Source organism: Emydura macquarii, unplaced genomic scaffold (genome assembly GCF_026122565.2).
Source record: "Emydura macquarii macquarii isolate MOO-44397 ecotype Brisbane River unplaced genomic scaffold, CSIRO-AGI_Emac_v2 contig_751, whole genome shotgun sequence".
In the NCBI taxonomy this organism is placed as follows: Eukaryota; Metazoa; Chordata; order Testudines; family Chelidae; genus Emydura; species Emydura macquarii.
In genome coordinates, this window is record NW_027130888.1 from 144882 (window position 1) to 167506 (window position 22625).

The window sequence follows — 22625 nt, forward strand, 5'->3', positions numbered from 1 at the left end:
GGTGTTCAGATAGCCTGGGGATGGGTGGCAGTACACAAACCTAAGATAGACATGGAGATAGATAGATAGATTCTGATTTTACTTACACTTGTGTAAATCTACAGTAACTCCATTGACTTGAATTTGTCTGCAGTTTTGTCAGTGTAAATACCCCTTTGCATGTAAGGAGATTGCAAAACACGTTCTCACAGAGACACTTCTGTCACCTATTGATTACATTTCTATACAGACACAGAATGAAATCACACTCAAAGGAGGAAGATGGACCTTTAATCCTTAGTGGATAACCACCACCCTGTCAGTTTCCTCAGGGCAGCTTTGATCTCTTTGTTTCTCATGCTATAGATGATGGGATTCATCACTGGAGGCAGCACGGAATAGAAAACAGCCACCACGAGATCCATCTGTGACGTCGTGCTGGAGAGGGGTTTCAGGTAGGCAAAGCCACCAGTGCATACTAACAAGAAGAGCACAGTGAGGTGAGGAAGGCAGGTGGAGAAGGCTCTGTGCCGGCCCTTCTCTGAGGGGATTCTCAGCACTGTGCTGATGATCTGAATGTATGACACAATTATAAAAACAAAGCAGCATAAGGCTAAGCCCACACTAAAGAGACTGACCCCCGTTTCACTGAGGTAGGAGTCAGAGCAGGTAAGCTTGAGTAGCTGGGGAATTTCACAGAAGAACTGATCCACCTTGTTGCCTCTGCAGAAGGATAATGCAAATGTGTTCCCGGTGTGCAAGGCAGCAAAGAGAATACCGCTGGCCCAGACCCCGGCTACCATTTGGACACAAGCTCCCCTGTTCATCACTCTCTCGTAGTGCAATGGCTGGCAGATGGCAATGTAGCGATCGTACGCCATGATAGTGAGAAGGAAAAAATCTGCTCCCACTAAGAAAATGAGGAAAAAGACTTGGGTGACACATCCAGAGTAAGAAATTGACCTGGTGTTCATGAGGGAATTGGCCATGGATTTGGGAATGGTGACAGAGATGGAGCCAATGTCTATAATGGACATGTTCATCAGGAAGAAGTACAGGGGTGTGTGAAGGTGGCGGTCGAGGGCCATGGCTGTGACAATGAGAAGGTTCCCCATCAGGGCTGCTAGGTAAAGCACTAGAAACACCACAAAGTGCAAAATCTGCAGCTCCCGCACCTCAGAGAATCCCAGGAGAAGAAACTCGGTCACGGTGGTTCGGTTGGACATTTGCTTCCTCAGCACATTGTGTCCTGCCTGAGGAGGGAAGGAGAAGGGCAACGGTGAGGATTAGAGTGACCGAGGGAGTGACCCTGATTCCTCTCTCCATAATAACTGATGATGTGACTGTCAGAGCACAGCCCTGATCACATCCACTGAGCAGGGTCTGGGAGGGCTCCTCGCTGTGGAGAATGAGATGACTAGTCTGGTGCGTTATCCCACTGATGTCAATCCGCACATGTCTTGGAAGCTGGGTCAGTTCACACCTGTAAAGATCTGAGCCACGACCCGGCATCGCTCAGCTACTTCTGTGTTGTATCGTTTCCCTCTGTGACTTTGTGTCTGTGAAGTGCGGGTCAGTGACAATCAGGACACCTGGGTTCTGTTCTTGGCTCTGCCATTGACCTGCTGTATGACCTTCAGCATAATGGATGGCGTAAATAAGGGCTTATGCTAAGTTTAGTTTTATTTGAACTCTTCCTGGGATCTCCTAGCTCCTGTACAACAAGAGCAAGAGCCTTGTGTCTGGCAAGTGTAAATGGGAGTGGTTCCCCCCGGGCTTTGTCTTGGCTCTGGGAGCCCAGGAGGGGGCCGCCCCTCACTCCTAGGCTGGGAAGGCCGCGTGGCCGGAGTGAGACTGCTGTTTGCCCCCATCTCTCTGCCCCCAGGATGGGGCTATCGGAAGCTCCTGACATGCGATGAGGGACTCTCACCCCACAGGTGTTGGTTCCATTTCAGATTTTACTTTTTTCCAAAAAAATATATATATTTACTATTTTTTAAAACTTTTAAAGTGTATTTGATAAGCTTTGAAACGTTTTACAAATATATTCTTTGAATTTAATTGATATTTCTTTTATATTCTGGACCAGCCCCTCTCACAACCAGACAGCCCTCCATTCATACCTCTGGCCCCCTGCACACTAGGCTGACCCCTCCAGCCAGCCCCATCCTCACCCCCTAGTCAGGCCAGACCAGCCCACCTTGCCAGGGCCCTCACCCCCCACAATCTGGCCAGCCCCTCCAGGCAGCCCCTTTGCCCCCCTCACTTTATCAGCCCTGTAGTTAGTACCCTTGCCCCACTTATCTCACCAGCCCCTGCGGCCTGACCCCTTGCCTCTCACTCTGGCCAGCCCACATAGCTGGACCCCTCAACCCACCGCACACTCCAGCCAGATCTGTTTGCCCCCTACTCTGTTCTGCCTCCCCAGTCACTTCAGCCCCTCCATTCAGGTCAGTAACCCCCCAGCTTGATCCCCTCCACTTTGGCCAGCCTTCACAAACAGACCCCTTGCCCCCCAACACTCTGGCCACTACCTCTAGCGAGTCCACTCACCCCCACATCCCACTGCATCCAGCACCTGCCCGCACACCCCACCCTCAAACTATTGAACAGGTCTAGAGTCACTTTCTTTCCTTCTCTCTTTTTTCTCCATCTTGCAAAATGACTCTTTCATCCTTTATCCACAGTGAACAGGAAGCCTCTGTCTTTTCTGCAGGGTTTGAAAATTTAATGAAAATTAAATCAGGCTTTTTTTTTGACGGGGGCACTCTACTTTTCCAGCAAAATGGGAAAAGTAGTGGGGGGGGGGGGGGAATCCTCAAAATGTAAACACCAAACAAAAAAAAATCATTTTTGTTTCATCAAAATAAATTGAAAATAGATTCTTTTTCAAGAAGATTTCACCCGAATTTTTATAGCAAAAACAGCATTTTTCACCAGATCTAGATGCAGCTATTTCAACCTTCCTTGAATGTCAATCCTTTCAGAGTAAAACTCTCACCCCGGCATTCCCAGCTAGCCAAGTTCATCTGGACATTAATGACTTGAACTCCAATGGTGCTTTCCTTTCCAAATGCATTTAGAAGCACAACATTAAAATGTAGAGGTGCACCGTTTATGAAAAGGAAGACCATTATGTTCATCCTTTTCATTTAATATTAAGAATTTGGTAACAGAAAAATATCAACGTGTGGCAGGAAGAATTCACAGAAACTGTCCTTTGGATTTAAGGATCCCTGACATTGTGCCTATGCCATTATATCAGATTGATTTGAAAATGCTCAGAATTTAAGTGATCTCTAACATGTGTCACTCTTTGAATTTCCAACCACCACCAAGAAAAAGAATAGAAAATTAGACACTAATTATAATTCTTAAAGCTGGAGGTGTTTGGAAAATGGTAAAGACTGAGGATGACATTTTTGAAACAAGAAACAGGGGTGGGTATAGTTATATTCCTTATGTAGTTGTTAATATTCATTTTAGGTGTCAATGTAACCAAATAAAGGTCTATGGGGAGTTGCTGGAAATGTATACATTTACATACTGGTATGGATAAAAGAATTGTTAAGTAACCACCTCGTCACTCACTCGCAGTGTCGAGGTGGAACGAGCAGGCAATAAAGGTTTCTGTGTCCCCAGTCCACATCCGATATAACTTTTTGATTATTTCTAACAGCAGCCTAAGGAGATATTTTGCCTGGAACAAATTTTCTATCAGGTTAGGCAGAATATCAATCTGAAAAATTGATTAATGCCATGGAAAATTGGATAAGGTGCTTAGATAGCACTGTGATAGATAGATAGATAGATAGATAGATAGATAGATAGATAGATAGATAGATAGATAGATAGATAGATAGTATGGAGACAGAGAAAGAGACAGAGAGATTATTTTTAGCAGGTATGTAGGTAGTTAAACTGACAAGTTTTCGTCATAACTTCTCGGTCCCAATTCCTGACATACCAGATAATAACAGTGTGATTTATTCTGGTGTAGTCAGAGCCTTTCTAGTTTAATATTGAGAGATAATTACAGTATTGAGGATTTTAGGGGGAAAGCAAAGCAAACAAATAATATTACCTGTGGAAAAATATTAATTAATACCACTCATTAAAGACTCCTGCAGGTGACCCAAATATTCAAACAGGAATGAAGTGTGAAAACCGAGATTATTATTTCAACTGCGAAACAGAAAATATTTTTGTTGATCCAACATTCACCCTGTGTGACAGAGAGGCTTATATCTGCTAACAAATAGTGTTTAATATGGATAAAAAAATGGGTGACAAAAATGAGTTATACGGTGTGTCTGTGCTGCACAAAAAAAGGCTGTTTCATAGATATTCATCTTAGATATATTGAGGTAGGAAAGGGAGGATGCATCCTATTTAGAAAGAGGCTTACAAGTGGAGCTACGCAGATGGGAGAGGATACAATTACTAACAATGAGCTATCCTACATGACAATGTCCCAAGGAAAGAGAGAAAATCATCTCCTCTGAAGTGATTTAAAGATATACATGAGAAAGCTGTGAAAAATACAACAAAGTCATCTTAATAATGAACAATTAATAATATCCTGCACCCTAAAAATCCCACAGTTGTCATTACCAAAGCACTTCACCAACATTATCTCACTAACCCTCTCCATGCTGCGTTGAAGTAGGTCCCCACACTGAAGGGTAAAATTCCGCATCGAGCAGAGATGATGGACAAGGTGACCAGGCAGGTCTTTCCCTTCTTTAAATCTGATCATGGCAATAAGATTGCAAAAGAGCTGCTTTACCTCTAAGGTAGAGTTCAGTTCGTAACAGAACTCTGACGTGATTGCTTCACTCAGCATTTCAGGGGCCAGGTTTTGGTCCCCATATCCCATCATCTGTCTCTAACCACTTGTTGTGCTTCACTGCTGAAAGTAACGGTACCTGCATGTCCCCTGGTTCACCTGCTCTGCTTGGTATGAGGCAGTCTACATTGAGTCCAGCAGCACAAAAAGCAATTGTCTCTTCTGGTGCATTATTTATCCTTTATGGGAGAAGGTGACATCTCTCTTGACAATTCTGCTGGTGGGAATATTAATTACTGGGAAGGAAAAAAATAGAGTTATTTTTACATTCAAGAAGAACAAAATTAGTACTGCAGTGAAAGATCTAATTGCAAAGGGAGATGGAGAGTACATTGCCACAAAAGTTATTTAAGATAAAAACACAAGAAAGGTCACACTGGGTCTGAACAATGGTCCATCTGGCCCAATATCCTGTCTTCCGACAGTGGCCAATGCCTGGTGCTTCAGAGGGATGGAACAGAACATGTCATCATCAATTGATCCATCCCATAACCCATTCTCATCCTCTGACAAACAGCCAGAAGATCTGTCAGTACAGTTTGTGATCTATCTATCTATCTATCTGTCCTAAGGACCTATGCCCCCATTACAATTGCCTCTGAATTTGTCACCGTTTTTATCCTTCCAACACCCCTGTGAGAGAGGAAAATGCTATTCCTCCCAGTTTATGGTTGGGGAACAGAGGCACAGAGAGCCTAAGGGCCAGATTTTGGAAGGTATTTAGGTGCCTAACTCACATGGGAAAATACCTTTAAAATCTGGCACTAAGCGCCAGATTTTTAAAGGTCTGTACTTGCCTTGGAGGATTTTCAGCAGCACCGAGGCGCCTAATATCAATTGATTTCCATGAGTTTTAGGCACCTGCTGTGTTGTTCTACTCTGCAGTGTGGACTGGTGTTTTGCTGGGTCACCCCCATCCCTCACTCCTGGAGCCCATCTTACCCTACTCTGCAGTGTGAATCCCTGCTCCTGGGTCAGCCCATGTACAGCATGCATCAGGCACGCTGCTCTCAACTAAGTGAGTGAGCACTTCTGGCCAGCCACTCTTGGGATCATGCACTGGTATGACCCCAGCAGACACCCCCTGTCCCAGATGCAACCCCAGGAACTGCTATCTTACAATGTTCAGTGTTTACCACTGAACACTGCAAGCTTATATGTTCATCGGTTTATCAAAGAAATTGTTATGCACCAAACTTTTCACTTCCAATGGAGCCTCTAACACACCTCGAACCACATGCACTGCTTTAGATAAAACAAACAAACACATTTATTAAGTTCCTTGTTGATTCATTTGTTGATGTCCAGGCCAGTCCTTTGCTCCTGGAATGCTGAGCTGGATTGTTCTATACTAGTCCTAATAAGGCACAAATTGCTCCTCAGCTCTGTAGAGTTTTACCTAGATCTGCCTCAAGCCATGAGATGCATGTTTGGGAATATTACATAGAGAAGCCTAATAACCATATACATGACAATGCAACAGACATGTTACTAGAACAATAATGTTCATTATGCCATGAGCATTCCAGAAAAGTCTCACATGACATACTTTGCATTTAACAATACATGATTACACTAGAAGGGTGAACATGAATAATACAAAATCACACCATAAGGGTGTACATGGGGGCGCAGTGTGTCACACCTGGCTACTTTGGAAAGCCCAACTGGGTTCTTAAATGGCTTACTCAAGGTCATACAAGAAGTCCATAGGACAGTAGGGAAAGACACACTGGTCCCCCAGCTTGAAAGCACACATCCTAACCACTGGACCCTCCTTTCTGCCTACCACCAGAGTAGAGCACACTTGTGTCTGTGTTACTCCCTATAACGTTCTCCCCATGCTTCTGGAAGCAAAACAAAGCCAGGCACATGCATGACTAAATGTCTTTGGTTTGGGGTAGGGACTGTCTCTAACCATGTGATGGTACAGCTCCCAGCACAACAGGGCCCTGGTCTGGGTTGAAACCTCCTGGTTCTACTGTAATTTAAAAAAAAAAATGTATTATGACTGGGATATTCAAAGGAGCTCAATAGAGCCGATTTAGCAGAGAAAGGTCTACCAAGATCTAATGGCTGGAGGTTGAGCTATACAAATGCAGACTGGAAAGAAGGTGTGCATCTTCACCAGTGATGTTAACCATTGGAACAACTTAAGTTGTAGTGGTTTTTCCATCAACAGCTTTTAAATCAAGCCTGGATTTTTTTTTCTAAAAAAAAATCTGCTCCAGGATTTATTTTGAAGCAGTTCTCTGGCCTGTGTTTCACAGGGGGTCAGACCAGGTGATCACAATGGTCCCTTCTGGCCTTGAAATCTATGACTCGATGTATTAAGTGCCTAAATCCAATTGAAACTGGTTCGTTCATTCCATTAGGCTCTTTTGACAGTCTCAGCCAATAACAACAATACTCTAGGGCATATGGATTAGGACTGATTGAAAATTGAAATTTCCATCCTATGAGACTCTCTCTTTTCATCCTGAATCAGGAAAGAAAGTCCAAATATTGAAACTTTTCAAGGAATGAAGAACTGTGGTCATGGTGCTCCATGATGCATCTTGTCAGCTCAGCAAGAGGGACATTGTAGTGCATCATGGGAGATGTAGTCTGGCCAGAAGGCCTGTCCCTTTGGGGAAAATGAAGGCATGAGACAACCAGACTACAGGTTCCAGGAAGTACAGCAGCAACTCAGGGAAATGCAGGTTAATGTTGAGCTGGCCTGACCCAAAACATTTCAGTTTTATTTAAAAAACTAAACCTTTTGATATGGGCCCAGCGGAAAATTTTAAAAAAACAAAGTAAAGAATCGCTATGACAGAGGCAGATTGCAGCAAGACACACTGCCACCTTCTTTTTTTCAAATTGCCACCCCCATTGGGAGTTGAACTAACAGCAGGACAATGGCTATGACAGCGGCTCAGTCACAGTGACCGTTCAGTAGGAATTATTTTTGGGATCTTCTCTGGCCTGTGTTATACAGGAGTTCAGACAAGATGATCCCTTCTGGCCTTGGAGTCTATGAACTCCAATCTTTTTCTGCCTGTGTTCAGCACAATCTGTTTGGCTCCTAAGCATTACGTTCTGCATGGAAATAAACTCTTTTTTGAACACGGTTCTCAAATTTCCTTCTATGAAGAGGCAGTGCGTGCCATGCACTATATGCTAAAAGTCTAGCAATTCAGGACATTTTGGCCATGGTTTTGTCCTTAGGTCTGTGCAAAACACATCACTAGAATTTCTAATCTTGAGAAAAGCTGCTTTTGTCTATGCGTGTATAGGGGCACCGGAATTGAGTCTTGGGGACCCTTCTCAATACCCTATAATTAGAGCCAGGAATCATAGAAGATTAGGGTTGGAAGAGACCTCAGGAGGTCATCTAGTTCAACACCCCGCTCAAAGCAGGACCAACCCCAATTACCTTATTCAACCTTTTTATTACTGACCTTGGCACTAAAAGTGAGTGTGCGCTAATAAGGTTTGCAGATGACACAAAGTTGGGAGGTATTGCTAATACAGAGAAGGATCGGGACATCATACAACAAGATCTGGATGACCTTGTAAACTGGAGTAATAGAAATAGGATGAAATTTAATAGTGGAAAGTGCAAGGTCATGCATTTAGTGACTAATAACAGGAACTTGGAATTGGACTTCTAACTCCCATTTAAAACCTTAACTTCACTTTAAAATCCAAGTCAGTTTGGTTGGTAAACATTATGTTATGTTTATTAACAGTGTAGTCAGTGTTTATATGGATAGCAAATACAATGATTTGAAAGGACTTTGTTCAGGGTATCATTATTACTTTATAGAATACACAAGAATGTGAAAAGCTTCACACAAAATTACTGTTCCATAACAAATTATATAATAATCCCAAATAATGACACTTTAAGACACATCAGAACTCCATCAATCATGACACATATGTGATAAAGAGCCTAACATTTCTTACCTAGATGAGGTTTACACTTACTTGAAACTATTCACCTCAACTACATGACTTCTCTTTTACACCAGTTTAAGTTAGAGGGGAATATGGACTATTGCTTTCAGTGAACTGTTCATAGATTCAAACATTTTAAGACCAGAAGAGGCCATTAGGGTAATCACCTCCTTCAAAGGCATCTTTGGAACCTCAGCTAGTGATTCCTGAATGAATCCCAGAAAGCTACGGTGAAAACAAGGGTACCTTTCAGAAAGATATCCAAACTTTATTAAAAATGATGGAGAAGCTCTCACATCCCCCTGGAAGCTGTTCCTAGAGATAATTTATAGATACCAAGGCCATAGGCGATGACTGAGATCATATAGTCTGCAGAACACAGGCCATGCAGCGTTCCCAAAATAATTCCTTTTCAACGAGAGCAGAACTATCAAAATACACAATTTTGATTTTAAAATTGACAGTGGTGGAGAATCACTGCTTCCCAGGACAGAATGCCGGACCTTACACGTTTGTCCCATGTTCTTTTTTCCTAGATGCCTACGTTTACATTTAGCTGTATTAAAACACATACTATTTGTTTGCCCTCTGCTCATGAAGCGATCCAGGTGGCTCTGAATTCATGTGGCCTGTTTTCTTTATGCCCTCCCTCCCCCAACTTTACTGCATTTCACTGTCCATCTCTTTTGACCAGATTCTGAGTCCAACTGCATCGCAAGACATTGGCACAAGGAGGCGGCCATCCAGCCCTGCCCAGCCTCAGAATGACCAGTGAAATAGAAGACCCTGCCCAGACCAAGAAGAGATGTCCCAGACTGGGGAATTGAACCCAGAGAGAGCAAGAGCACTCACATCCAACTTGGCAGCCCAAAGCATTTGTCCATGGACCAGCTGCCTCAAATCCCATGAATGTCAATAAAAAGCCATATTCCCACATCTTTGCTATCCTCTCTCTTCTCCCCTATTCTGTCTGTTTTGTCACAAGCAGGAAAAGTGACCACAAAATTCACAGCTGAGTAAAAATCCAAGACCACAGCTAACTCCACCTTCCCCAGTAAGGACTCTGACAAAAGAAGGCATTCAAACCAATAGCCTGTCTCTGAAAACAGCACTTAGGTAAGTTTTAATGTAGATTGTTTTGTATAACCACTCAATTCCTGAATCCAAATCCTTTATGTCTTGTATACTAATCTTTTCCAGAATTTTGCATGAATTTTCTAATGTGCTTGCCATGAGATGAAGCATTCCAAACTCCAACCCATATTTAACTATTTCATGATGTACAGTGGCAGGGTCACTGTGGCCGGGAGGTGTGGTCCCCCTCTGAGAAGGACCCAGAGGGGGAGCCAAACCCACCCTGGCTGGTAGAGTCCAGAAGGACAGCCCCTGGCCTGAAGCAGGAGGGTGGGCTCAGAAACCCCATGGACACCACCTGTCCGGAAGCAGGGGGGCGGAGCCAAGCCTCTAAAAATGCTCAGTCAGGCGGGGACGGGCGAGGGAGAGGGACGCCTCTCCCCTGAGGTTCCCAACTAGAACCAGACCAGAGACCCACGCCGAGGGGGAGCGGCTGGTCTTATCCACGTGGAGCGTGATCCATGGACCTGGGAACCCTGAGCCCAACTTGTGGTACCACGACTCCACCGGCGGGCCGTGCTCAGACTGGCCCATGATGTTCCTGCGGCCGGCCACCTGGGCCTGGACAAAACCCTCACCCGGATCTTGGCCCGCTTCTATTGGCCTGGGATTAGGCAAGAGTTGAAGGACTATTGTGCCTCTTGCCCTGAGTGCCAACTGGCGGCTCCCCTGGGCATACCACGAGCTCCCCTCATACCTCTTCCCATGGTCAGAACGCCCTTCGAGAGGGTTGCAATGGACCTCGTGGGACCCCTCCCCCGGAGTGCTGCGGGCTTCTGGTACATCCTGGTCATAATGGATTACGCAACCCACTTCCCAGAGGCCATCCCGCTCCGGAGCGCCACGACGCAGGCGGTGGCTGTGGAACTATTGAAGATCTTTGCTCAGGTGGGAGCCCATGGAGTTTCCGGAGCTGCAGCCAGTTGACCAAGAGGGATTCGTGGGACTCCCGCCCACCATCAAACCCAGGACTCCAGAGGCAGGCGACGGAGCAAAGGTACTTTAAACCGGGGTGGGAGGAAGCAGCCAAGGGAAGCTGACAGTGGTACGGCTGAGTGGTGGCTCCAAGCGACTCAGCGTATTTTGGCTGGAGCCCCGCCGACCCAGTGACAGGACCTCCCGTCACTGACAGGGCCCTGGGCTGGGACGCAGTGGAGACGGGTGGGCCTGCGTCCCCTTCCCTCACCCTGAGCCAGGGTGGATAGCGGCTATCGCTAGAGCCTCTCCCGCCTTACCTGCCTGGCCCTGCTTAAGGGCTGGACCCAGACCACTGCTCACCCCTCTATGGGCTTGGCACGCTCGCGCAATACGGCCTCCTTCTCCAGCCCCAAATGCTAAATTACTGACTGCCCTGGCCGAAGACTAGTGACGGCTGGTTCGCCCTCCCCGCCAAGGGCCAGGGTGAAAGATTGCTTGTTCGCCCGGTTAAAGGTCTTGAGACTCTTCCCGGCAGGGGATATCCAGGAGGGGTGGTCCCCCTATGAGAAGGACCCAGAGGGAGAACCCCGGAAACTGCCCCCCTCACAGGGGCACGTCCACAGTCACGTTAACACCTTTGGCTCTCTGGGCTCATTGGTTCCATTAAAGTGGACCCAACATTTCCTAGCCACTATAATATGGAATAGACCATGCCTAGCAGAAAGTCAGAAATGAGAGGTTATGTTCTTAGCCATCTAGAGGGCAGAAGACATAAGGAAGGGGAAAGGTGTGGTGACACTGTGCCAGGGACAAATCAATAGCAGCAGAAATGGAAGGGCTGGAAAGAGGAAATCATACTGCCAAGGGACCACCAGAGGGAAGAGGAAAGAGGTAAAGCTGTATAATACAGATTAGATGGCATCCATGTAAATGGTGAGGAAAGAACTTTGCTATGAAAGATGTCTGTGCTATGTAAACAACTGGAAAATCTTTAGAAACCAAAATGAGAAATATGTGCATGAGCAAAGGATAAATGAAGCTATTGAGGAATTCTGTAGTTGTGTTAATAAGGGGATAAGAACCAGCCAACCTAGCTATTCTTAGGATACCAAAACTACCTACAGATAGGAAAAGTGTACCATGGTGGAACAAGGAATGTGAAATGGTAGCAGATGTTAAGAGATGAGAAATAGGCTGTTATACTGAATAATGACCAATGGAGACACAAGAGCGTCAAGATTGGAAAGTGGCAGCTATAACATCCACTGTAGCTAATGTCTGGGAGAGAGCAGAGGTTAAGAACAGAGCAATAGACTCTCATGCTGTGTAATTGACACTCGGAGGCGGCAAATTGGAAGAAATGAGGAAGGGTCAGGAATGCTGACCAATAGATTTCCGAACAGGATAACGCCCTGTGATGTGGAAAGGTCAGTGATATGAAGTATTTCCCCCCATGGGTTTTTTTTTCCTTTATTTTATAAGAAATCAATAAGTCACACTGGGCAATGTTTGCAAAAAAAAAAGAAAAAGAAAAGAAAAAGCTTTGGAGGTGCATAATTAGTCAGCTGGGAGATTGTAATAAGGGGCCCACTTCAGCCTAAGTTCAAAAACCATCACCATACAAATGAACTAAGCCTAAAATGGGTTGAGAATAAGGTTTTCCCAATCAATTTTGCAATCAAACTAGTAATTAATAAAATAAATAAATAAAATGGTTTGTTGCCCAAAGGCTGAAACAACCATTTTATTTGGGTTCATATGAGAAAACGTTGGTTAAAAAACATAAGAACTTTCTGCTTGTGGACCAACTTCTGGGAAGTATGTGTATGGAGAATTGTGTGATGTAGAAACAGAATGGGTCTGTGAACAATATCAAAATAATTTAAGCAACTCAGTGTGGGAGGGCTGTTCTCTTGTGGACTGCGCTAGACGATGTCAAATATGCCCTGTTCTGCTAGTATCTAATTCAAATATTCCAAAACTTCAGTTGAATGCCCCCAGTTTTATGTATCCTGTTTCCGCAGGAACTTAGGAATTGCCAGAGTGGATCATACACAAGGTCCATCTCGTCCAATATCCTGTCTGACAGTGGACAGAGCCAGATGGTTAAAAGAAGATGCAAAAACCCCACGGGAGGCAGATCTGGGATAATCTGCCCCCCATAGAGCTTTCCCCTTAATCTCTAATATTTAGAGATTGGCTCAAACCCTGAAGCATGAGGTTTCATGTCCCTTCCAGAATTTTGGTTGTCATTAATTGTGATAACTCGGAACACGACTGATCTCCACGTAAATATCCAGTCGCTGACATTCCAAACAATGGTGCTTTGCAGCTTAGTAATAACCATGACGTGCCCACGGGTTAGTTACCTTAGAACAGCTCCTCTGCACTGACTCTGCATTTGCTGCTGCTTTTCAGCACCTCCGATATTTCCATTGAAGGATGCAAGTGTGAATACTTTGTCCCACTCCATATCCCTTGCGTCAGTAAGGCCAGGGGTAGGGGAGACTATTTAGGCAACCTCCAAATGTCCAGGTTCCATTCTGGAACCAGGAAGTAGATCGAAAAGAGCTGAATATGAAAAGGCCACATTTAGGGAAAATCCTTCCCGACTGTCATCCCTACAATCTCTCAGGCACTTTTGCAGGTACAGATTGGAGAACTCCTCAGAGACTCTTCGGATGAACCTTGGCTAAATCAAAGAGATCAGAAAACCGAAGAAGTTTGCTCTAAAACAGAGTTTCCCAAAGAGTGGGCACTGTGCGTAACCCCACAGCCTCAGGACTGGAAATGCTAGACATTTCCTTCCCATTCCAAATGGTTTGTTTTTTGTTCCTTTGGGAGAGGCAGGAATCTCTCAGAAATGAGAATCCAACACACAAGATGGCCAGGCAACCCACAGAGCACATCCCAGAAATGACACTGGAACTACAGAGAAACTATTGCATTAGTTATTAGGATACAGACCAGAGGGCTATTGCATTGAAAATATGTGACCAGTTAGTTCATGATGCAACAGCATCAGAGACCAGCACAGTGACGCTCGACAGAGAGGTCATATGGAGAAGCACCCTGCCTAGCTCCCACTCGCTGGTGATGACCTCCCTTTCACCCTGGGTTTCCTGGGCTGAAAGTATTGTGTGGGGGAAGGTCCTTGCATGCAAATCCTGCTCTTGGCATATGGGCTCAGACCCCTAAAAGGAGCGTTCCCAGCATGTTGTTTGTGGCCATCCCTGTTCGAAGACTGGCATACATGGTGTAAAAACAAACAAGTTGCCCTAAGATATTAACCAGACTCCACAAGACGTGAAGTTCTGCTATTGCTCAGTAGAATGGGGAGAGGATTGTTAAACATTTGTAATGAACAAAAACAAAGTTTCTTGGGAGAAATATTTTCATTGGGGGTGGGCGTTTGACAGAGATTTCCTTTCAACCAAGTCTTCCATTTGCAAACTATGGATTACATTCACTTTAAATTCAGTTTCCGGTGTGTTTGTTAAACTGCACTGCTTCAACGCCCAGTCTGGCAGCCCTGAGATCTTAGCCATTGTTACTCATGTAGTTGTTTAACTGGAGGTAATGGAACAACTGACATGAGTCAAGATTACTGAGGAGAATCAGTCTCTGCCCAGGCAGGCAATCCACAGGCGCTGAGTTAGATTTAAGCCTTGCAGAGCCAGGCAGACTCATTCTGCAGGGAGCAGAAAGGCAATTCCCTCAGTTATGGGAGGTTGGTTGCGCCAGGACAGTTGTTTGTACTGTGTGCACGGAAAACACAGTGCTAACTCCCACGGCTCTCCCCCGTCACAGGGGGATCAAGGGAGAAGCAGTTTCCAGTGGAGAAGGAAACAAATATGAGGTGAACTCTGCACTTTGTAAATAGAGAGGGAAGAGCACATTATAGAGACAGACCACAGCAACTGCTTCTCCATTCAGGGACCTGCAGGTCTCTGCACTGAGAAAACTCAGCTTCTGCAGGAAGAGGAGACACAAGAAGCTCAGCTGCAGATCCTGGCTCCTGGCATCTAACCCGGAGAAGTAGGAGCTCATTGCTTCAGGCTGGGGCTGCCCTGGGGTGACAGGTGAGCACCGACTCCTGGACAGCGTTTCTCTCCCACCTTCCAGACAGGGGCATGAATGTGCTTTGGGAGGAGGAGAGGGACGAGGCGGGTGAGGTAATAGCTTTTATTGGACCAAATTCTGTGGGTGAACGAGAGAAGTTTTAGAGCTACTCTGTGCTCTCCTACAGGATAATATTAACAGCTTTAGCCTCACTTTCCCATGCCACTAGGCATCCATAGCACCGTTTAACAGAGATGGAGATTGAGATCCACGTCTTGTGACAGGTTCTCAGTTGGGAATCTGCCCCCCCTCCTCCGACACACAAACGTAGCTACCTTGATTTATACCAGATGAGGGTCTGGCTCAGTGTGTGCCAATCGGGTGGTGAATGGAGATAGGGTCTTACTGCTTCAGATCACACACGCCACATTCGTTCTAGACTCTGAGTGCAGGGGCAGCATCTTTTCCCCCAGTGTCTTGTTCCTGTATTTCTCATCCCACAATCGTTATGGAGTGAGGAGGGACATTCCCCAGTTAGGCCTGCACATTAGTTTATTTTATTCTTTTTATTTTATTTATTTTTATTTTATTACTGCTACAAAGTGAACAAAGAGAAACAGAAACGACATTGCAAGTCATTCAGCACCTCACCATCACCACCCCAGGAACGAAGAAAGAATTTAAACCACTTTTCTTATTTAGGGAATAAATGCATCTCTAGTTATGGCGTTAAAAAAGTTCCTTTTCCTACAGCACACTGAGATGCTGACTACAATTATTTCTAACCGAGGATCACTGCCTAAGGGCACCAGACTGCACTGGAAATCTCAGTGCACAATGTAAGTACATGTATTTATTGACTTTGACTCCTAAAATGATAGTTAATAAACAAATGCTCTGATCTGTCACATCAGTACGCTGCTAGCAGAAAAATGGGTTGTTGTAACTGCAGTTATTGATCTGATATGGCAGACGATGCTCTGTGTGGGTACCAATAATCTGTTCTCGAATTGCACCTCCTGACACTTTTCTCAGAGATTGACAGTTAGCCTTCTTTTTTTCAGCCTGTGGTCAGGAGAGGAAGGGGAGTTTATGAATATTTAAGGAAGTAATTCACAAAACAGAGCAAAAAGTTAATTATGTTCTTCCGATGTAATTGCACACTTTGTCTTGTTCCTGGACTCAGCCCATGGCAGACACAGATTGGAGAAACCGTGGCCACAAACACCCTTATCGTGGTGCTCAATGTGACTGATCGGCACCTTCACACCCCCATGTACTTCCTCCTGGGGTACCTGTCCTGCTTGGAGACATGCTTCACCTCCACCATCCTGCCCAGGACACTGGCCTGTCTCCTGACTGGGGACAGAACCATTTCACTCAGTGCCTGCTTCGCACAACTGTATGTCTTTGGTTTTCTGGCATCTACTGAATGCCATCTCCTAGCAGTGATGTCTTACGATCGGTATTCAGCAATATGTAAACCCCTGCACTATTCCACTCTTACGAATACCAGGTTTTGTCTCCAGTTGGCTGCTGGGTTCTGGTTAAATGGCTATCTGGCTATTACCATCTTTGTCTTATTCCTATCACAGTTAAAATTCTGTGGCCCAAATGAAATCGACCATTTCTACTGTGACTCCATCCCACTGATGGAACTCTCCTGCAGTGATGCTCACCTGGTCATACTGATGGTTTTCAGTCTAGGCTGTCTATTCACCCTACCTCCATTCCTGCTAACCCTGACATCCTACGTGTGTATCATCACCACCATCCTGAGAATCCCTTCCACCACCGAGAGAGAAAGGGTTTTTTCCACCTGCTCCTCTCACCTCATCGTGGTAACAGTTTTCTATGGAGCCTTAATGATTGTCTACCTGCTACCAAAAGGTGACACACTGTGAGACCTGAAAAAATTGCTCTCTCTTTGCTACTCGGTCATGACTCCCCTGCTAAACCCCCTCATCTACAGCCTGAGAAACAGGGAGGTCAAGGCAGCCTTGAGCAAAGCCATCCATAAATGTGGCTTTCATTAAATCATGCAGAGACTCTGAGATAACAACTTAACATGAGGTTTTCAAAGCTGCCTTGTGGTTTAACCAATCAGTGCCCATTCAAATGGAGTTGAAAACTCCCATTGAAAATTTCAGTTCTAACGTGGAAAATACATAGATAACCTACAAAGAGTTACTGGGGGTGGTTACGGTCCCATGCTGTGTCCAACGCCTAGTAAAGTGTGGCTGAGGACAGCTCTGTCACTCTTCACATTCAGCACCAATACACACAGTATCATGGTATTTTTCCCCCTGGTATTGGCTACACAATCACTGTGTATGAAGAGAGTGAACAATCCATGAATTCTCTGTAACTTAAAAGAAACAACGAGAGTCCTGTAGCACCTTAAAGACTAAGGCTTTCGTGGGCCACAACCCACTTTGTCAGATGCATCGTCAGCTTATGCCCACAGAAATTTGTTAGTCTTTAAGGTGCTACAGGACTGTCATTCTTTTGGCTGTATACAGACTAACACAGCTACCCCTCTGGATCTCTATAACTTGACATCTTTAATCCATGATTTGAGGACTTCAGGGACTCGGCCAGAGGGGAGGGGTCTGGGACAGGAGTGGGTGGGAGAGGGTCAGCGTCCTGCAATATGCAGGAGGTCGGACTAGATGATCACAACGGTGCCTCCTGACCTTATAGTCCATGTGTTTATAACCCTCTGCCAACCAGCCACCTCCATTGCGTTCACACAGCCTGGATGCAAAGAACCAAGCCCCAGCAATGACCTCTGGACACTTCCCTAGGAAAAGCTTTATGGCCCTTACATGGGCGAAGCCCAGCTGGGACCATCATCAGCAAACCTACAGCACCAGGCAGGGTGGTTGGGCAAACAAAGAGTCGACTCACCAGCCGGGCACTGGGATTGTGCAGAGCCAGCTGGGGGATTTCCAGGGCGCACATAGAACTGAGGCTGTTCCCGGGGGCTGGGCCTGTCACACGGTCACCAAGGAGGGACCCTGCATGTGGCCCTGCTACAATGAATGTCTCCAAAGCTTACTGTAACAAGGGCACGTCCCCAGAGAGCTAGTTCTCAGGGCACAGTTGCCCAGCCAGCCCCTGCTACCTTAGGCAGCTCTGCTACACACAGGCCTTTTACTCAGGGCATCAGGTAACCTACAGTGAGAGGAAGCAGCTACCACCTACCAACGGGCAGGATGCCTGTGGTGCCAACCATGGCCATGCTGGCTCCGCATTGGGGAACACATCAGGGCCTGGACAGAGGCAGGGGAGCCTGGCACTGGTGAGAACTGTAGGACTCCAAGACCACGGAAGGGATTTTCCAAATGACCTAATGGAGTTAGGCCCCCAAATCCCTTTCAAATGGGAGATGGAGGCTTAATTCCCTAGACCTTTCTGAGAATCTCAGCCCAAGGAGCCCCTGAGATGCCCCAGTGGCAGGCTCAGTCTATGCATTGCCTTTGGAAACAGACCCCACATCAACAGGAAACCACTGGATTGATGGGAAAACCCTCCTGTGCCTTTTATAGCCACAGCTGCTGTTGTAGGCACTGATGTAGCAATCAGCCTGCTGTACACTTTGGTTCCCAGAAGCTATAATCCGGAACAGCGCACACCTAGAAGTAGGTTGGAAGATAGGAAAGATACAATTATTCTGTCTAGGGCCACTACAGGGTAAAGGAACGGGAAGGGTGAAGCGTTTCCACCCAACGAATAGCTGCCAAAGTGGAAGGACAAGAACGGAGAAGTTATGTTGCCAAATGACCAACAGAGGGAATTGGAACTGGAGGGTGAAGCTGTATAACGGCGTGTAACTGGTGAGGACAGAGCACAATAGAGAAGAGGACCTCTATGGTTCTTTCTATGTCCTGCTATGGTTGGTCCTGCTTTTAGCAGAGGGTGGGACTACATGACCTCCTGAGGTCCCTTCCAACTCTCATATTCTATGATTCTACGCTATGTAATGAACTCTGTGTGCATAGTGGCAGACACTAAGCTGACACTAAGCTGTGGGGAGTGGTAGAAACCCTGGAGGGTACGGACAGGCTACAGAGTGACCTAGACAAATTGGAGGATTGGGCCAAAAGAAATCGGATGAGGTTCAACAAGGACAAGTGTAGAGTCCTGCACTTAGGAAGGAAGAATCCCATGCAGAGCTACAGACTGGGGACCGATGGGCTAGGCAGTAGTTCTGCAGAAAAAGACCTGGGGTTACAGTGGACAAGAAGTTGGACATGAGTCAACAGTGTGCCCTGGTGGCCAAGAAGGCTAACGGCATATTGGGCTTCTGTAGGCCCAAAACAGACAACTGTCAAACCCAAAAGACGTAAGTGGCTAATGGACTGTGTAACATCCGGAGACTTTATTTTTAGACTATGGTTACATTTGTTTGAAATATCCTTCTTGTAACTTCTTGAGATTCTGTTTATTAGACTCTGTTTATACTCTGTTTACATTTGTTTGGGAACATCCTGAGACAAAAAACCTTCAAAACCAGACTTCAGCGAGAAACTGGAGAGCTGGAACTCGTATGCAAACTGGACACAATCAGACTGGGTCTGAATAGGGACTTGGAATGGTTCTCTCAGTACAAGAAGTAATTGTCACTGTTCACACATTCTCACCTTCTAATCAACTGTTGTCAATAGGCCTCATCTACCCTTCCTGAACTGACTTTGTTAGCACTTGCCCTTCCCACTGTTATGTTTCCCACCCTTGGATGTATATATATACCTCCTATCTGTGGTTTCCACTTCATGCATCTGACGAAGTGGGTTGCAGCCCACGAAAGCTTATGCCTGCAGAAATGTGTTAGTCTTTAAGGTGCTACAGGACTCTCGTTGTTTTTGCTGTATACAGACTAACATGGCTACCCCTCTGGAACTTTTCATCCTGAGACCTGTTGTTGAATGTAAATTGCCTGCTTAAGATCAAGAACCATTTGTTGTTAGTATATTTTGTTAGTTGATGTAAGTGGAACCCATTTTGTTGGTAAATTCCACCATTGTATCTTTTCTTTCCTTTAAGAATGTACCATGTACCTTTTGATTTTGCTTCAAGTTTGTGTTACTCTTTGCTTTCTTTTAAAGTAGAAGTTAGTTAAAGAATGAATGTGGCATGTATGTGTGATAAAGAAGTAAAGAAGCAGCAGTGCTAAATCTCCACAGCAATGAAAGGGAGTGAAGATACTTCCTTTTAATAACTCTTTACAGCCCAGCTGGCTGAAGAATGCAAATAAAAGATGATAGCCCCAAAGAACAGGACGATCCACCCCCTGGACAGGAACAAGACAAAGTGTAAAAGAGAACGGAAACAGTCATGCTTGCAACACAGATGGCTGCTTGACAATCACACCAGGATGCGAAAACATCACGACACAGCAAAACTCATAAATCTGCATGGGGACAGACCTCTAAAAAATTGGGTGAAAACATGGAGACCTTGGGTTTGTTCTGCAAAAATCCAGGAGCATCAGTTCGCGACCAACAGAAGCCCGGCTCCCTCTTCCGCTCAGTCTACCTGGCCAGTAGATTGACACAAGCAATGCATAGCCTGGAAATAATACTCCACCTGCAGAGTATTGGGGGAGGTGTCAGTGAAATATCCTTCTTTTAAACTTCTATATTTACAATAAATGCGGCATATTGCTGTGTCCCCTGAATAAGATCCTGCTATTCTTTTCTTTTACAAGTATAACACTACATTAATAGGAGCATTGCCAGCAGATCAAGGGAATTGAATATTCCCCTCTATTCTGCACTGGTAAGTGCACATTTGGAATATTGCATCCAGTTTTGGGCTACTGATTACAGGAAAGATGTGGACAAATTAGAGAGAATCCAGCAGAAGGCAACGCAAATTATTTGGAGGCTAGAGCATATGACTTATGAGGAGAGATTGAGGGGACTGAGCTTGTTTAGTCTGCAGAAGAGAGGAATGAGGAGGGATTTGATAGCAGACTTCAGCTCCCTGAAAGGGGGTTCCAGGGAGGATGGGGCTAGGCTGTTCTCAGTGGTGGCAGACGAAAGAACAAGGAGCAACGGTCTCAAGTTGCAGTGGGGGAGGTCTATATTGGATATTAGGAAAAACTTTTTCACTAGGAGGGTGGTGAAGCACTGGAATGGGTTACCTAGGGAGGTGGTGGAATCTCCATCTTTAGAGGTTTTTAAGGTGCAGCATGACAAAGCCCTGGCTGGGGTGATTTAGCTGAGATTGGTCCTGCTTTAAGCAGGTGGTTAGACTAGATACCTCCTGAGGTCCCTTCCAACCCTCATCTTCTATGACTCAATGATTCTAAGAAATCGACACTAAATGGCAGAACAAAAGAGGAACTGGTGCAGGACTCAGAAATACTGACCAGTGACCAAAAGATTTCAGTAGCCAGTGCAGTAATGGGAAAGCTAGACTGTAAAATGGCCATGGGTGGAAACAGATTGAAAGGATGAGATATGGGCAGTTATTTTCAGAAGTACCCACTGGCTGGCTGGAGCTGTTCAATATTAATGAAGGGACGGTGCAATTATATTATAACAGGTGATCACCTTGGACAGGCATTACTCAAAAATGTAAGCTGCAGTTTAATCACAATCTCAAATATTTTTCACATAGGATCATTATATTTAAAAAAAGACACAAATGCACAAGTCCCATAGTGCAAGTCCCACTGGGCGTTCTTAGCCACAAAGCTTTGCAGATAAAAGATTGACCAAGTGGGAGAAAAATTGAAGAGGGAGGGTATTAAAAAGCGTGAGGACCAAACACTAATACAGAGGTTGCATTTACACAAATCAAAGAGCAGCCCCTTTTCCAAAGGTAGATCAATGCACCTGCTCATCTCTTCAGGTAACTGCAGGTCTTTGCACAGAGAAAACCCAACTTCTGCAGGAAGAGGAGACATGAGAACCTCAGCTGCGGATCCTGGCTCCTGGCATCTAACCCGGAGAAGTAGGAGCTCATCGCTTCAGGCTGGGGCTGCCCTGGGGTGACAGGTGAGCACGGACTCCCTGACAGTGTTTCTCACCCACCTTCCAGACAGGGGCATGAATGTGCTTTGGGAGGAGGAGAGGGACGAGGCAGGTGAGGTAATAGCTTTTATTGGACCAAATTCTGTGGGTCTCCAAGAGAAGCTTTTGAGCTACTGCGAGCTCTTCTTGAGGTCAATGTTAATGGTTTTAACCACACCTATTCCCCTCAGTGCCAGTTGGTGTCCATAACACTGTTTAACAGCTCTTGTGACAGGTTCTTAGTTGGGGATCTGCCCCCGACACACAAAAGGAGCTACCATGATTTATACCAGCTGAGGGTCTGGCTTTGTGTGTCCAATTTGGGTGGCAAGTGGAGATGGAGTCTTACTAGCCCGGATCACACACGCCACATTCGTTCTAGACTCTGAGTTCAGGGACAGCATAATTCTCCCCCAGTGTCTTCTTCCTTTATTATCATCCCACAATCACTATGGAGTGGGGAAGGACACTCCCCAGTAAGGACTGCATGTCAGCCTGGTTCTGCCCCTTCCCAAGATCCACATTCCAAAGAGCTGTATTTTATTACTGCTACAAAACAAAATGTCGAGAAACAGAAAAGGCGCTGGCCAGTCCCTCAGCACGTCACCATTACCACCCCATGAACTAAGGAAGAATTTACTCCACTTCACAATTTATGGAATAAATGCATCTGTGGTGGGGTGTGAAAATTGTTCATTTTCCTACCGGACACT

The 22625-nt window shown here is 45.5% G+C and overlaps 1 protein-coding gene and 1 pseudogene across 1 annotated transcript; one reads left to right on the plus strand and one right to left on the minus strand.

Moving 5' to 3' along the window:
• Window positions 1-269: 269 nt before the first annotated feature.
• Window positions 270-1205, minus strand: LOC137149496 (olfactory receptor 14A16-like). Its single transcript, XM_067542999.1, has one exon. The coding sequence runs from the start codon at window positions 1203-1205 to the stop codon at window positions 270-272; it is 936 nt and encodes a 311-aa protein (XP_067399100.1).
• Window positions 1206-10642: 9437 nt separating this feature from the next.
• Window positions 10643-16923, plus strand: LOC137149488 (olfactory receptor 10A2-like; annotated as a pseudogene).
• Window positions 16924-22625: the final 5702 nt, after the last annotated feature.

What these genes read in the sequence shown, in the direction of transcription:
- LOC137149496 (XM_067542999.1), bottom strand. Translation starts at nt 1,205, where the DNA reads ATGTCCAACCGAACCACCGTGACCGAGTTTCTTCTCCTGGGATTCTCT.